Source organism: Mauremys mutica, chromosome 1 (genome assembly GCF_020497125.1).
Source record: "Mauremys mutica isolate MM-2020 ecotype Southern chromosome 1, ASM2049712v1, whole genome shotgun sequence".
NCBI lineage: Eukaryota > Metazoa > Chordata > Testudines > Geoemydidae > Mauremys > Mauremys mutica.
Window position 1 is genome coordinate 104070179 of NC_059072.1, and position 18074 is coordinate 104088252.

Genomic DNA, 18074 nt, shown 5'->3' on the forward strand with positions numbered 1-18074 from the left:
GTCAGGCGGGTTAGGCACCACCAGGGTGTATGTGCTCAAGCAAGTGTCTTTCATGTGAATTGTAAATATCTTGTTTATGACTCCCCGGCTGGCGATTGGCCGGTGATGGTTGCTTGATACCTGCCTAGGTGTTGGTCCCCTACCCCTTTGTTGCCACTGAAGAGCCAGTCTGTGGGCATGTCCCAGACTCACACCAGGTTTCAGTAACAAACATAGCGAAATCTCATAACGTCATATACAATGATACATATTTTTCAACAGGACAGTAATCTGTTGGCTTTTGACTTTTCCAATGATACCTCACAAGGCATACTTTGTGCAAAACCTATAACAGGGGTGAATATGGGAGTTTTAGGGTGTTGTTATGAGGTACAGTGAATCGGCAAGGAAAGAATGGCAGAGCTTCTGCGGAGATTGTTTTGGTGGCTAACAGATTGGAGCAACAGGGAGTTGACACCCAGGTTAGCACCAGCAAGTCTCTCTCTCTCACTGAGCGAGGCAGGGTGTGTTGGGGGGTAACAAGGTGACTCACAGTCCTGCATACCCTGAGGAAGTGTCACACTCTCCCAATGGAAATGGAGTTAGCAACTCATAATTGTTGTAGTATTTCCTCTGTTCTAATTTCTGGTGGTGTAGTTCTTTGGTAACCAGTTTAGGGGACTGTAAACGGGTCGACTCACCCCTGCGGCGCCTCCTACTGGTTGCTCTCCGAAGTTAGCTCAGTCCAGCCCTGGAGCACCCTCTGCAGGCTGGTGATCCACCTGTTCTTAGGCCCCCCGTGTCCCTCCCTGGACCCGGTGCCCTTTTACATGGGGTGCTGCCCCCTAGCAGTAACCCCTTTCTCTCTGGGTCTCCCCTTCTGTCTCAGGAAACCCCCACCCTCTATCCCTACCTTGCCTCAGTATTTGGCTACTGCCAGTCATTGTCTAGCCCCACACTCTGGGGCAGACTGCAGTATCAGCCTACTCATCACTGGCAAGGAGGGTTTGGACCTGCTGCCTTGGCCTACCCCTGGGCTGCCCTCTGCAACCCACCGTACCTTTGGCCCACTGCTAGGCCGCAGCCTGGGGCTTTCTAGGCTGGAGCTCCCCAGCTCCTCAGCCTCCCCCAGCCCTGCTGCACTCAGGTATCCAGTCTCAAGCTCCTAAGCAGCCAGGCCCGTCTCTCTCTGAAGGCAGAGAGAGACTATGTGGGCTTCTGGCTTCCCTGGCCTTATTATAAGGCCCTGTTCAGTTTGGGGCGCGGCCCCCAGCTGCAGCCACTTCCCTCATCAGCTCAGCCTTGAGAGCCACTGCTCTCAAGCCCTGTCAGGCCACTTTCTAACCCCTTAAAACCCCGGAGCAGGGAATCCACCCTGCTACAGGGACCTTCAACTTTGCTTTTGGTACATAGATGGTCCGGTCTAGTGGTCACAGCAGGAGCCAGGACCTTGAGCTCAGAAATGAAGACAGACTTGGGAGTCAAGCCTAGAGTGAGAGTCAGAAACAGGCATCAAGCCAAGAGTGGAAGCCAGGAATGGGGCGTGGAAGCAGAGATCTGCAACAAAGCAGGAGGGCAGGAACAAGGCAGGATTCATGAGTCAGGCAAGAAGGCAGAGTCCAATGCAGCAGCCAACCAAGAACTCACCTAGTTGCTCACACAACTTTGTGTGCCTTCTTCAGGCTCAGACTCACGATTTATGCCAATCAGAGCAGCCAGAGCGGCCAGACATCTCCAATTGGGAGCTTTGTGGGCAGTGCCTATGGTGAACTAGGGTTCACCAGCCCACACTCCCTGCTGGTACCAGTGAGCTGCCAGCTGGTGGATGCAGTCTGAAGATTGCCTACTGACTCAGGCTCAAGACCCATGATCCCTCACACCAAGGGCAAGTCACTTTGTTTCTCCCCCCCACCCCTTCTATTTTTTATTGGTGTTATAAGCTCTGCAGGGTGGAGACTGTCTTAGATTGTATGAGCATCTAGTATAATGTAATGCTTCTGTTATCGCAATACAAATAAGCCAACAAGGAGATGAAAATGAAACTATGTGGAGTTGGAAAGTCATATTTGGACAAGACTTTCCTACTCATGCTGCAGCAGAACTAAGCTGTGACACTACTGGATCTGCAGTAACCCCTCTTCAGGCAGCATTGCCAAGCCTGCAGTCCCAGGGGGACCCTGGCTCCTATCATACCAGGCACAGTGTTACATTTACTTCTCATGATCTCAGACTGTGTGGCATCAGGTGGTAACTGCTTTGCAAGGAAGCAGGATGGTCATTTCTACATGCAGGATTTCTGTGAAATTCCTCCAATGTTGCTTTAGTGCAACGGTGCTCAAACTTTTGTACTGGGGACTCCTTTCACATAGCAAGCCTCTGAGTGTGACCCCCCCCCTTATAAATTAAAATATGTTTTTAAATATTTAACACTATTATAAATGCTGGAGGCAAAGCGGGGTTTGGATGGAGGCTGACAGCTCACAACCCCCCATTTAATAATCTCGCAACCCCCTGAGGGGTCCTGACTCCCAGTTTGAGAACCCCTGCTTCAGTGCAACTCCCCTTCACTGCTAGCAACAGTGGGAGTGCAGCATGCACCATCAGCCAGTGTTTTTCAATGCTGCCTAAACCTGCTCAGAACAGGCTGGTCCATACTAGCGCTTCAGTGCTACGAACAGCAAAGAATTTCAATGACACCCTTTCCTCATAACCCTGGGTGGGGCACATTTCTGTTATGCAGGAGAAGGGAGGAGCAAACAAACTTTAATCCACTATTTCTCTAATTCCCTGCCTTCCCCCCGACACTAGTTGTGGACACATTTCCTATTTTCCCTTTCTGTTTTGCCTGGGTATCCAACAGAGACACTGCTCCATAGCTGAAAAAGTTGGGTCAGAGAAGATGGGCCTAGGAAGCGATCCAGGGTATGACTACACAGCAGACTATGCCCATGCCCCGGGGACCCAGATGTGGGCTTTGTTACCAGTGCTTGAGCATCCACACTGCATTGTAAGCCTGGGCTTAATTGCTGGACCAGGGTGTCTCAGCTGTGCTAATTCATTCATATTGCACACATTCTGACTCAGGTCTGTGATTGATCTCCATCTCCACTGCAAAAAATGACAGGGCTGGGACTAGAGTCTTCCCAAGACCTGGGTCCTGAGTATCTGCTGAGCGAGTGTCTGAACAGAAGGGGGGGCCTGAGGCTGAAACCCAAGTCAGATCTTGGGCTTACTGTGCGGTGTAATTGTGACGGTCCTCAGGGCACTCAGAGTAGCAAAGCTCCTTCTTGGCACCTGCCTCCAGCATGAGGAAGTCTTGCCTGTGTCAGCTGGGTGTTGGCTCCCTGACACAACCAGTTAATCAGCCATGTAAGCACTCTCCTCTGGGCTATATCAGCCCTGCTGGTTGCAATGGATGCATCCCAGCCCCCAAGTCCCTTTAAAGTGTCCCCCTGTAATATCCAGCCCTGGTCGAGGGATACCTAGAGAAATCCTAGATTTGCCATTCCGAAAGGAGTAGTGTACCCCAGTTCACCAGTTTTACCTTAGCCCACTGCTGCTGTATCCTATACACCACTTGAGTTCAACTGTAATAAAACAAAAGGAAGTTTATTTAAAAAAGAACAGATTCAGGCAGAAACAAGGGTGAGTGATGGAAACAAATGGTTACATACAAAACAAAATCATAGCACATGAACTAGGGCTTACACTTAAGTTACCTTTCCTATCTACTAAAGCAGATTCTCACCCCCAAAGTTCAGTCTTTTGCAATGTTTGCTAGCCCCGAGGAGTCAGCACCCACACTTTCATGAAGCCCTCTTGCTGTTTGAAGGTACTCCCTCACTGAATGGAACCACAATGTCTCTCCCCCGTCTCCACCCTGTACTATACTGGTGGAGTCTTGTCTTTATTCACATATAGCCCAAGCCCCTCACTGTCAGTGTTCCTTTTCACTCCCAGATGGTTTTGATGTTTAGAGTTTGTCCTTGATGGTTTTCCATTGACTTTTTTGGCTTGTTACAATGATAGACAATTGAGCAACACCATACTTAATCAGCCAGCCAGAGAAGGGTGAAACTGCCTCCCAATGGAATGGGCCATCACCCAGACACAGGATTCCTGGTACCTCATTTTCACTCTGGGACCATACAGGCATGATTTTCAATATAGTTACATTATTCCTTAAGCATTACTCATACACATTTCTCACAGTGATTATGACTATCAATAAGTTACATGTTTTCAGTAGAGACCTCATGTTACTCTACGGATAAATACCAGGAAAGCAGTGTTAAGTGTTGTGAGTTTGTCAGGTCTGAGTCAAGATTTGCTCGTAATGAATAGTGAACCCTTTGCCAGTTGGCACCAATAGGCCTCTGACTAATGCAGTGTGCAGAGTAGACAGTGTTGACTGAAGTCTTGCAGACAGATGGCCAAATTAAAAGGCTTTGCAGGAGCCCCCAGAGTTACTAGAACCACCACTGATAGCAGCAGCCAGGAGTGTAACAATTGCCCAGGACAGATTTGGGAGCCTTATGATTGGTCCCTAATCTTACTTTGGTTTAAAAGGAGATTTGAGCAGAATGGTGTGAAGTTTGGTAGTTTTGTTTCACAGGGGTTCAGAGCACATAGATAGGTTGATCTTTCCACATTGGTTCACCTGGTTGTGTCTCAGGCATGCAAGACTAATTTTGCATGACTTATATATAGAACCATAAGTCAGCCCAGGTTCACTTGAAACTGGGCCTGTGTGCATTGTGGCTGGGTTTGGGAACCTGAACAGACCCTTCAACAGGCCTGGTCTGTGATTTTGATTGGTTACAAAACCAGAATTCAGGCATGATATGTAGGCAAGTAATTTACATGGGTCTAGAGCTAAATGCCTGGTCTACGTTTAGAAGTTATGGCAACATAGCGTCAGTTAGGTATGCGAAGGGGGAAAAAAAGTCACAACCTTAACTGACAGCTATGCCAGCAAAGCCCTAGTGTAGACACAGTTATAACCAGCAATTTTTGCCAGTTATAGCCTAAAAACACACACACACCCAACCAGGAAACTGGCATAAGCCATACCACCTGCAAGAGGACTCTTGCTGGTATAATATCTTCACTATACTGGCAAACTATTTGCAGCATAGATCAGGCCAAAGACTGGGGTTATTCTCTCCATTTCTCAGGGGGCATTTGACACTGTGACTCTGGATAGTCAATATGGATAATGGGGGAATGTGGAGGAAGAGTGCAATGGATCAGGGAAGGTAACTCTTTCTTCTCAATTTGTTTCCATTTTTATTCATATGACAGTAGCTGGAGGCTCCAGTCAACCAAGAGGGCTCCCCGTGCTAGCTATTGTACAGACACAGTGCCTGATTCCACCCTCACACCAGTTTTACTCCAAAGTAACTCCACTGAGGTCAGTGGCATTGCCCACAGTTTATACTGGTGTAAATAAAAGCAGGACAGTTCTTCAGGGGCCTTCAGACAGTGGTACAAACAGGAAGGGTGAGGATAAGGGAACGGAGCAATGCAAACAAGATTAAATGTGTTAAGATTAAAGATTAAATAGGTCACTTGAATGAAGAGTCAGAACCTTTACAGGAAGGGATTTAGGTAGCTTTAACATCCCTCCAATGAAAGCTGAGTGACAATTAATCTCTGGTCTCAGTTTGATGGTGCTTCAGTGCTGCTGAGGACCCAGTGAAATTTCATTATGGAGTGATTTCTAACGAGGGAGTGGTCAGTTTCCTTCATGGCACATCCACTGTTTGAAATCCAGGTCCGGTCATGGTTGTTCAGGCACCTAAATCAGAAGCCCATAACAGACAAGCCCTCAGCAGCACACAATGAGCATTGAATAAGCATGCAGAGATGAGGTTCCATGTGGTTAAAGTCTGTGCTAGAGGCTGTCTAACAAGACCACACCTTAAGTTCAGTGTGGACCACCAGTGTGAAGGAAGGTTGCTCCTTCCACAGTAACTTGATCACTTTGTGGCAATGAGCCTCTGATGCTGGCAGTCATGACTGTATGAGTGAATTCTTTGAAAAGACCTTAGACTCACGGTCACTCAGGTCTCACTGCATTTTCCAACTCCTTGCAAGACAGACATCCACCAACAGTACAATGTCCAGCGTTTATCAGAGGATCCTTTGGAAGCTGTGAAATACACAGGCAATCAAGGATCACAGACATAACCTTGGTAACCTCTTAGATGACATGGAGATCACCTGGAGTGAAATACACAATGCTATATCATATGACGCTGCTGGAACAAATGGTCTTCAGATGATTGCACAAGAAACCTTGGTTTCTGAAGAGGCCTTTGCTATACTAGCAAAAAGAGGCAGACACACACAAGCAAGGAGATATCCAAAACATAGATGATGGAGCGGCATTCTCTGAGCCATTGAAAAACGTGACAGAGATTTACATCAACTTTCTGGCTGATGAAGCAGAGGACAGGCCAAAGTAAAACAACTTGCATCCTGCCTACAGTGCCATTATATGCCAGGCTGGCAGCCATAAACAGCTTTCTAACATCCCCATCATGAAACTAGACAGTTCTCCCTACTCACAGAGGGACAGAAAACACGTTATGAAAGTGTGCTGAACCATGCACCCTCTGACATGGCTGCAGACCCAGGGACAAACACTGATCCTCCATTGCTCAGGAAAGTACAAAAGGCTGCCCAAAAGTTACTGACCAGACATGCTGCTAGACCCGATGGTATTCCACCCAAGCTGCTCAAAGATGACTTGGAACCAGTGAGGATCAGCTTGCATCATCTTAAAAGTGTGGGTGTCAAGCAGAATGGAAAGACTGCATCATAGTGACTCTGAATGAGGGCAAAGGATCTCTCTTTGGGTGTGGCAACTACAGGCCAATCTCTTTGTTATCAGTCCCTGGAAAGGTCTTCACCAATGTTCTGCTTGGTAGGATGCAGCCACTTCTTAAAAGACATCCACAGCAATCAGGTTGGGCAGTTGATAATGGATGCTGTCTTTACCCTCCAGCTTCTGACTGAGCTGTACTGAGAATTTAACTGCCCACTTCACATGGCATATATCAACATCAAACCAGCCTTTGATTTGGTCAACAGGTCAGCACTTTGGCTTGCACTGAAAGAAGTTGAAGTTCCAGATGTTTTGCTAAATCTGGTATGCAATCACTGGAACCAGTGAGAGAATGCATATTGGTTCATAGCTTTTGCTACATTTTTATACAACCTCAAGCCTGCAGCAGGGATGCATTCTCACCCTGGCACTATTCTGTTGAGCTATCAATTGGATATTAAGACTTGTTGCTCCACACATCAGAAACAAGGTTGATCAAGAAGCATTCACTGACCAAGACTATGCATATGACGGTCTTGCTTTAGAATTTCAGCCCTGCCTTCCAAAGTCTTCAAGATGCTGCCCACACTATGGGGTTAAATATCTCATTGCAAAAGACTGGGGTCCAGAACCTCAGAGCTGGGCCACCAGAACCTCTGGTGCAGGTGGGATTGAGTACTGTGGAGAGCATTGATGAGTTCATCTACTTATGCTGCCAGCAGAGTTGAAACAATCACAGCACACTGGATATTCTTTGACAAATAGGTCTTGCTGCCTCCTACATGTAGTCCATATCTAGCTTATGGATGCAAATAGGTCTTCGTCCTGAGACAAAGTTCAGGATCTATCAAACTTGTATTGCTATATGGATCAGAAACCTTGACCCTCTTACAGTCAGACTTGGACTGGCTAGAGACCATATGCACTGGCCCTGCCAAACGCTGAGTGGTTTGACTGTGTGAACTGACATAACATTGCAGAGATCTGGCCTTCCTTCAGTTACTCATTATATTCAAAAGCAACATTGCATGCTCTTCAGCCCCGTCACCAGGATGAACAAACACACTTCAACACACCATGTACTCAAGCTCTTCATTGACTCACAAAGAGGTGCGCACCCTGACTGTACCTGGCACTACCTGTGGGGCTGCCCTAAACATGCATGGATTCTCAGGATTGAGCCAGATCCAGGAATTTTACTACATGATGCCACATGTGACACCATCGAGCACAGTCACTCTGGCTGTCCCAACTGTTCTCTGTGTGTTTGATGATGACGCCCTCCAGAGGTTCGAAGGCCCTGTCTTTGGTATAACAGTATCAGTACAAACCCCCTCACAGGCAGGGGAAGCTGCTGTAAATCACAACTCCAGGGGCTTTGCCTGTCTATGCGAGGGGTTTGTTCTGGTGCAGCTACACTGATACTGTAATTAGGACACCTCTCCAGTACAGCAATGGGATATTTTTAAATAAAATAATGATTGCAGTAAAACAAAGAGCAAGTTATTTAGATGTTTCTCTCCACACAATATTCATTACTTTCACCACACAAATAACTGGTCTATCTACTATACGGTTTTCACATAACAGTGGGAAGTTTGCAAAAAGGCCTCTTAGGAGGCCTATTGATATCACACTTCCTATGAAACACTAGGCTGTTATCCCCCAGGGCAAGTGTCCTCATTGTGTAACAAACAATATGATCAAAGGGAGAAGAGTATATGCGCCCTCACATGAGTAAATCCTTAGCCATTAATTAAAGTATTAACATGTACAACGTAATAAATTGTTTGTCTCATCAAGTCTCCTTGTGAGCTAGACTACTATATATAGTGGTGATAACTAGACTCCGGGTGGTAAGAATTACAGCAGATAAACCTCAGGTAAATAGGAAATATAAATCCTCCCAAAGGGGGGAAAAAAGCCACCCAGAATGTTTAATGACTCTATATTCAGTTTGTTTCTACACTGAAGATGGGGGTGTAAGAAAATCCTCCTTCAATTAAAGATTTGCTGCATTCACAGTGCAGACATTGCTTCACAAAGATAGATGGTGGGTTAGAGGATTTTTTTTTTTTTTAGACATGCATATTATATTTTTGTCATCATGTACAATTGATTTTTGCATTTATATGCTAGAATAAGCATATAAATAAGAATAAGCTAGTGATTATTAAGGGGCATACACAGAGGTGGCGTAGGCCGGCAGGGCCATCCCTCTGCATCTGAGGGAGGCCACGCCTCCTCACAATTTGGGTCTGGTAAAGCCTTTTCCAAGCAGGGAAAAGGGGGGAATTAGCAGTTCTCAAGGTCCCGTCCCTAAAGTGGGGCAGGCCACACACATTCTGGGCTGTGGCCTGTAACCAGGGTGGGAGAGTGGTAGTGGTCTATCCACCTAGCTGTTAAGCAGGGCAGGGTAGCCAACAACAGTCAAGGGTCTGGTCTGCAACCGGGCAGAGCAGCAGCAGTTTATTCACCCTGTCGGTAGGCAGGGCGGGGCAGCAACCAGCCAAGGCTAGGCTTACAATCAGGCAGAGCTGCCACTGTCTATTCACTCTGCCTTTAAGCAGGCCAAGGCCACATGCAGTCTATGGGGCTCAGGCAAGGCCACATGCAGTCTATGGGGCTCAGGTTTGGGGTGAGCGTGACAGAGTCTATGGGGCTCAGGTCTCCTAGCCTATGGAGGGGGAGTACTGCCACACCAAGGGTGGAGATGCAGGGTGGGAGGACACAGGCCCACCCAACTCCACCATGTCCCAACCCAGAGCCCTAACAACGGCAGAGCAGTCCGCTGCTGGGTCATCAGGGATCTGCCCACAACACGCTGGCCTGATTTCAGGCTCACTCTCCACCAGACTATTGCCTGGTTCCCTTGAGTAGCTTCCTTCTCTCCCCCTTGGGCGTACCTGGATCCAGGGTTCGTCCTCAATCTTCCCAGGGTACACTGCCAAGGATAGTGGTAGCCATTCCTCCACATTGAGAGCATCAGGGTTCCCTGGAAGCGCAGCCGGGGGCAACAGCGGTTCTTCTTGGGACTCCACTCCAGCAGTGGGAAAGAAGCATCTATCTCCTCCAGCACCTTCCTCCCAACTAAGCTGCTGTGCCGGCATTTTATCTTTCCCTTTCCTGTCCCGTTCCTCTGCTTCTGGCATGTGGGACATGGCCCTCCTAGCTCCCCCCACCAGGTGGCTGGCAGTGTTCCCGCTGCGTCCACATCTGAGGGGGGCCATACCTCTTTGCTACAGGTGGATTAAGATTTATTGGGGCCCTGGGCACAAAGAACATACCTCCCCCCATTTAAAAGTGGGAGGCCATGCCCACCCACTTTTTAACATGGACGTAGTCACCTCGGGCAGGCGCAGAGTAGCAGCGGCATGGGAGTAGTTTAGAAAATTGTAGTGGAGCATTGCTGCTCCTCCCCCAAACTGCAAGCCTCGGGCCAGAGGCAAAAAGAGGAGCGGTGCCGTATGTGATTGCTGCCTCGGGCCCAAAGCCCAAGTGGCAATGTGGGGAGCCTGTCACCAGGAGCAGGAGGGACCCGGCAAGGTTAGCTTGGCAGCAGCAGGACCCTGCGGGGGGCATCCTGACAGCAGGAGCCAGGTGCAGGCACTGAGCAAGCCTTAGTGGAGTGTGACAGCTGCTGAGGCTGGGCCAGTAGAAATGGGAGCTGCACTCCCTGCCCTGTTCCTCACTGCCTCTGACCTCCCTGGGGCTTCCCACCACCTCCCAGACCAGGGCAGCTGTTGGCTAACAACTATAGTAACAGATCAAGAGCTTGGTATCCAGAGGCTCTCCTTGTTCTTAATAGAAGCTGCTAGATACTGTGCTTCCTCAACACATGGACAACTTATTTAGATCCCCCATTGGCAACTGAGTTCCCTTGAAAAATCTAGCCTCATATGGCTACTAACCTGAGCTGTAGGTGAGAGGATCCAGATCACATTACTAAACTTATCCAGAGTCCCTTTTTTCTAAATCATATTTTATAGGGTATTTATGCCAGCTTAAAACACACTAGTAATTCTAGCTTCCAAGGAGTAAATGTACCATCAGATTTTTGTTTGTCTTTAAACTATTTTAATAGTTTAGCTTTAGATTAAAAAACTGTAACTTTCAATCAGTTTGCTGATCAGAGGTGGAGGTTGGGATCACTCTGTGAAGACATAGGAAAAGTAGAGGAGAGAGGCAGTATACAAGCATACAATACCATGTGTAATACAAACACGTTCTACTCCACGTATAAGAAACCCTTCTATGTGTTTTTGGCCCTACATGTGAGACCCCACTTGAATGCCTGTTTCAGATCTGACAAACTCACCACATCTAACACTGATTTTTCTGGTATCTATCCATAAGGCAGCTTGCGAAGTCTTTACTGAAAGTGTATAACTTATCAATACATACATCTCTGTGACTGAGTATGAGTAATATTTAAGGAATAATGCACCTATATATTGAGAATCATGCCCTTATTGTTTTGGAGTGAAAGTGATTCACTGGGAAATCATGTCTGGGTGCCGGCCCATTCAAGCAGCAGGCAGTTGTCACTCGTCACAGACTAACAGATTATGTAATGTATTGCCCAGTTGTTCACCATCGACCAATCCAGGAAAGCTCCATGGAAAACCACCAAAGATGGACTATAAATCCTTGAAAGCAGTTGGGAGTGAAAAGAAACAGTGTCAGCAAGAGGCTTGCTCTGTCTGAATAAAGACAAGACTCCATCAGGATATCACAGGGTGGAGAAAGACTCTCTGGCTGCATTCACTGAGGAGGTACCTTGATGAGTGGGGGTGCTTCATGAAAGACTGGGGCCTGGCTCCTTGGGGCCAGCAAACACTGCAAAAGACTGAATTTTGGGGTTAGAATCTGCTGTAGTAGATAGGAAAGGCAACTATTAGTGTAGGCTCTACTTCACATTTTTTGTGTGTGTCATTTTTTAATCTCTCCTTTGTTTCTATTTGAATCTCTATTCTTCCTTAAAGTTTCCTTATTGTTTTACTATAATTGATCTCATGTGCTACAGGAATGGTAGTCTAAGGTACAACTGGTAAAGTGGGCTACACCTCCTCCCCTGGGAATGGAGCAGCTGAGATTTCTGTGCTGGATATCAGAGGGACATTTTGAAGGAACTTGGAGGCCAGAGAGCATCTGTTGTCAATCAGCAGGGCTGGCATAGTGCACAGGAGAGTGCTTGAGTGACTGCCTCCCTGGGAGCTAACACCCAGCTAGCAGAGGCAAGGGTCCCTCATGCTGGGTAAGGTAACAAAAAGGTGACTCTTAGCCCTAGGTGCCCTGATGGATGGATATCTGGGTCATCCGATATACCCATAAGTATTAACACCAAACTGTTCTCTTAGTTGTCTGTCACTTCTCCAGTGTTTTAAGACTTGTGTTAAACAGACCAGAGCTCCTTGGCCACCTGTTTTAAAACTCTTAGATTCAAGTTATCTGGACCTGCTATTAGTATTAGTCAAGCTTTAGTAACTGCTATTGAGAAAACATCCATTGACACTGTTGGAGTGAGATTATTTTGTCACATAATATTTCTGTTCTCTAGTTTGGAAAAAGATGTAAACATTTTCCTTTTCTGTGTTACTAATGACAATTCTACTATGTCCATCTATTAATGGAAAATACAATTTTTAGGATTCCTCTTGTTCTTGATATCCTCAATAAAAAGGAGTCTGGCTTTAACAGTGTTGGCTATAGATGTCACTTTGTGCCCTCTTGCTTCCCACATCAAACTTCTACATTTCCTAGCTTCTGATTTACGTTCACTAATGTCAACTTCCCCTTCTTTCTATTTGTTATATAGTTTATCAGCTTTTGCTTCCCTTCTCACCCAGACAATTTTTTAACCCTTTTAAATCTTCTATCACCTAACCTTCTTTCTCATCTCTTGGATTGTGCCTTTTGGGGCATTTAGTAGAATGTTTTTAAACAGCTTGCCATTATTCTTCACATTCTCTTCTTTCTCCCAGTTAATCTAGCTCAATTGTTTTCAGTTTTATGAAATTGGAGCCCTTTTCAAGCATCAAGTACATCTCACTGGTGTGGACTTTATTCTGTTTGTTACATTTTGTTATGTGCATTCATGATCTCTTGTGCCCAAAAAAACCACCAGTTTTTAGTTGAAATCAGTTACTTGACCTGTCACAACACTGTCTAATATAAAATACCCCCCACCTGTATGCAACACTCTAAGTTAGGATATTGTCATCTAGATTTTTTTTTTAAGAAGTTGTAAGGATGAGAATCACCAGCATAGGGTACAGTTTTCCTTACACACTATAGAGAAATGTCTTAAGGACTCCTGTTCTCTAATGTGATTTGGTGGCTTGTAGCTGACACTAACTAGCATCCCCATCTTATGCCTTCTCTGCTAGAACAAGGGCTTGCTAACTGTGGTAGGTATATCAGCTTGCTGAAAGAGGTATGCCAAAAATGATTAAACCTTCAAACACATAGTGGTCTTGTGCACTGCAGAACACAAAAATATGCCCTAGAAGCAAAATGCACTCATCTGGCTTTATGCCATAATACTGGAGTGAAAATAAAGCTTTCCCACCATGCTAGCATAGTCTTATGTATCAGTGTTATGTGCTGTGGCTGTGCAGATGGGCACTGTACTCATTGTAGCCCACTACTGGCTTTCTGCTAGGCCTAATATTCAGTTTGCGTTGAGTTACACAGCTCAACCTACCGAGGTAAAGTTCCAGGTCCTGCCTTGCAAGCTCCCTTCAGCTGAAGAGATGAATGCATACATAGCTGCTTGAGAGCAGCTCCAAACCTGCAGCCACGAGGGATATAGCTACACTGCAGGTGAGACTCCTTTGATATCAGGGCTCCTGGAGTATGTCTAAACTGCAGCTGGCAGTGAACCTCTAGCAGTGAGAGGCAGGGCTTGCATAGGCTATTGCCTACTATCTCTGCCTCCTTCAACTTTCCTGCAATCTAAAGTCCTGGCTACAGGACTAAGGGGAGTTGCCCGGCTCCTCAGCAGAGGAGCAGCCAGCTGTCTGCAATTTGAGCCTCCTCCCAGCACAGCTAGCCCCTGTGCAGTATACCCAGAAACACAGGCATCAAGAGGGCCAGAGATGCCAAGGAGAAGAGGCTCCTGGAGCTGAAGTAGCCTGGTGCCCAGATAAAGCTCCCCACCTCCATTCCCTGCTTCCCTTTCCAGCCAAGACTAGCTTGTGATCAGCAATAATCCAGATACAAACTAACAGGAACTTTGAACTTAAAAGACAAGTAAAAGAGTCAAACCATTGACTATATCTCAGCTGCACTCCCCAAAATGGGATCACAATGCTATTTATGAGAAATGTATTGTTTCTTGTAAATGGAGTAATGCACAGGAGTGTCTAGAAGCCCGAGACGTTTAAAAAGGATCTTATAAGTGAACATTTCATTTTAGGCTTCCTGATTAGTCATTTGTTTTACTATGTAGTCTGGAAAAATGTAAATTAGGCTTGTCAGGACCTGAAAGAAATGTGCACAAAAGGGAGAAGTTTGAATATGGTACTTCAAATATCAATTATTTAAGAAGGTGGTAGGTACGTAGACCAATAATGGTTAGAAACACCTGTGCTAGGATACTGATACAAATGATCTTGAATGCTTCTGGACCAGAGTTGTCTGTGATTTGGAAACAGATAATGCCATATTTGACAGTGCCATTCTCCCCTCCGTGCACTCCTAAATAGGTTCAGACAGTGACACTCATATATGCTGCTTCAAATTGAACACCTGCTACAAAGCAAAGAAGTGGGGTGCTAGGATGTATAAACAGTGAAATAACCTACCCCACAAAGATGGGGGTTGAGGAATAGTTCTGCTGGGTCTCCATTTCATTTGGATATAAGGCAAGACCCATAAAATGTTTCTACATGTGTAGATTTAAAAGTGGAGTGAAAACATCAAGACCTTTATTATAGGATAGAAAATAACTAGATGAAGCACAAATGGAGCTGGGAAATCTATTTACACTGAGGGATAAGAACATAACCTAGAAGCAGGGAGTGAGATTAGAAAAGGAGAGATTTACATTGGATTTCAGAAAGGGATTGTCCCCTCGGGCACATCATTGGTATGTGGGATAGCTTATTGCAATAGAGCAGGAACTATTTATGTGTGGTGGCGGGGGTGTTAAAATTCAGAATAAATAAATGAAGAAAATCATCACAGGATAAAGTTAGAGAAGTTCTGCCCACAGTGGATGGACCATTCATCGATTCAGCATTTTTTCCTTATTTCATGCCTCTAATGCTATTTTGGGGTAGATGGCTGCCGTCATTTGTGATTGCAATATACTAACTCAAGCACCTAGAGTGCCTAAAGTTAAGCTCTCAAATCTGTGTTTAGCCACCTAAATAAGTTGGCCTGTTTCTCTTCTCCTCTCCCCCTTCCCTAAAGTATCCAGCAGCTCTTACTGAAATCAATGGAAGAGGTTGGATGCTGTCTCCCTTTGAAAAATCAGGCCCTTTAGGCAGCTAATCATAGATTTAAAGGCCTACTTAAAAATAAATAAATAAATCTGTGCTATAATGTCTGGTGAGAAGGGTGTAATACTCTTCTGTGCTGAGAAGAGAAACTGAACCTTATTTCCATCCTGGCCCCAGCACCCGCTCCTTTTGTATTTAATCTATAGATTGGTGGATTGCAACTAAATGAGTCTAACACTTTTTTGCTTGATGCAGGACAGAACTGTGCTTAAATGAGTGTAATCAGAAGAAAGTTTTTTGGGGTTTTTTTATGCCTGAATCAGGGAGGACAAAAAGGTTGTGTGATTAGGTACAGAAAAAGGCACATGCTGAATGCATTTGAAATGGAAACTTAAATAACCAAGGGATCGCCTGAGTGTTTTGATGCACATGTAATTCCAATTGACTTCAAGAGTGCACACATGCAGCAGCTGAAGAAGTAAACCCTAAATGTGGAGTTTCTGAACAGCATTAATAGCAAGTAAGATTCAAAAGGAAATTCAATGTGCCTGTTTACAAATACAGGTTTAGCACAGACAGAAGTGATGGGAATGACTGAGGCTTCATGCTAGTAACTGGGGTATTAATAATCAGAGGGATAATCTCTACTACTACTATGTAAAGCAATGAACAGCTGGTGCTATTGATTGAAATGCTAACCTGAATGTTGCTCTTGTGAGTCTTTCACATGGGTGGGAGTTGTCCTTTTATTACTGGAAGAATAATGTAAAGACTGAAAAGCAACCTCTTCCCCTCCCCCTCCCCCGAAAAAAAAGATGACCTATGACTTTGGGCAGAGGAATAAATTACCCAGGTCTGATCTAGAGGCAAACAATGACAACGGGGGATGGGTACTGGATTTCCTCTCCTGAAAGCAAAGGAATGGACTGATGTAAACAAGGGCTTTTAAACAAGTCTTCCATTAATAAAATAATGGGCCACAGTCCTGAAAGTGAAAGGACTAGCATAATCTGACCCCACCTGCTTAGAGCGGCAATAGAAAGAGGGAGAGAGAGCAGAAGAGACTGAAGGCTAATCCAGGAGAGCAGCTCCTGCTTTAAATGGTTTGGGACACATAAACCGCTGGGGCGGTGAAGATTGAGATAAAGGCTGATGGGTTTCTCCTGCTTTGACAGGATCAATGTCTTGTTCCCAAAACCCTTATTTCCTCCTGGGACGAGCCCTGAAATGATTCGAGGAGTCAGCAAACAGACACATCTTGTTTTACAGTGGCAGACCCCTCCCACCCCCTTTCAATCTCCTCTCTCTGCTCCTTAACGCCGAGCACACCCTTGCTTTTAGCAGGTACTTAAAGCCACCTGCAAAAGAAAAGTCGCCTGCTTCTGATGAAGATTAACAGGGACCAGCTCTCTAATCTCTAATGCGCTGAATTGCTCCCCGCTGCCTAACGAGAGCCGGCAGTTAATATTTCACCCTCCTGCAAATTTGCTTGCGGGAGAATGGAAGGGTAACCCTGGGTTGGCCTGTCAGTCATGTCCAATGATGACGTTGGAAACGCTACTCCAGGCTCCTCTTAGCCGTTCGCACGCGTGTTGCTGGAACAGAGCAGGTTGAGAAACAGAAGTTTTCGTTCTCTCTCTCCCGCCCTCTAGTGCCATAGCCCGGAGCACGCGACACACACACAAAGTGGGCTCTTCTTGCCGCTTTCATTCAGGCTGTTAGAAAGTTGCAGTCAAGTGTTTTACCATCTGCATCATGAATCTAACGGCTGCAAACCACCGCATACCTCTGAGCGATGGGAACAGCATCCCCGTGATTGGCCTTGGCACCTATGCTGACCCCAGAAAAGTAAGTATCTATCCGTTACCTTTCCTTTTTATAAACACGCTTACTGCGCGGAGCAGGCTGCCAGACTTTATTCTGAGAACAAAGATCCAGGAGGACTGTTAAGTTGATACTTTCCTTTCAGAGGCACTACTTACGCACGTGCCTTACAATGCCTTTCTGCGGGCATCCTGGAGGGTTCTTTAAATTTAAGGTTGTTAGCAGTTCAGGCAAAGTGTGGCCAATCTACAAACATCTTCTGTGGTCCTTTCATTCAATTTACTGTGCAGACTTTAAAACCTCCAGTTACCAATGGTGCTTTCACCTCCTGAAAGCAGGAAGGACAAAAAATATTATAGCAAAGTTTGCTCTCTTTTTGTTGTTAACTTCCAAATATTCACAATTCAGTATTTTACAGCAGGCAACCAGTGATTGAAATGCTCACTAAAGCAATGGCTAACTCCTACTCCAAGTAATCTGTTCTCTTCAGGAATACTGAATAATCACTAGTGTTGACACAGCATTTTACACCCTCAGTACTTTACAGAGGTTCACTTGTTATCTGGGTTGATAGCTAGCTACACACCATGATACAGGCATATTTAATTGAAACTTGATAGGGCAGGCTGGTTGAGCTGGCATTTGTCTTACTGTAGTTCAGTGCTATATTGTTATAAGATATAACTTTAGATAATGTTTTCACCTATTAGCTTTGAGATAGGTGTGTACTTGGCGAACAGTGCTCCGTCCTCCTATATATGTATTGACAAATTCTGCCACATACAACTCTGACTTCATTAAGGTTGCACAAGCTGCTAATCAGGAAAGTTTTAAATTATTGCTAGTCATCTTGGCAGCTGCAGACTGGCTTTAGCTTAGTCATGAGTGCCCAGAAACTCTGATTCCAGCTGAATCTGTTGAGGGACAGATGCTGGAGAGCAATGTATGCTTGCTGCACAGTCACTGGGAGACCATCTGCCTTCCTTAAACTC

At 45.6% G+C, this 18074-nt stretch overlaps 1 protein-coding gene across 1 annotated transcript in view; it reads left to right on the forward strand.

The window, feature by feature from the left end:
• The first annotated feature begins 16489 nt into the window (after window positions 1–16489).
• The window catches only part of AKR1D1 (aldo-keto reductase family 1 member D1), a 45870-nt gene continuing 44285 nt past the window's right edge, over window positions 16490–18074 (forward strand). The window contains exon 1 of the mRNA XM_044988981.1: window positions 16490–17106. Within this exon, the coding sequence (XP_044844916.1) occupies window positions 17014–17106 (93 nt within the window). The 5' untranslated portion in view covers window positions 16490–17013. The remainder of the gene's footprint in view (window positions 17107–18074) is intronic.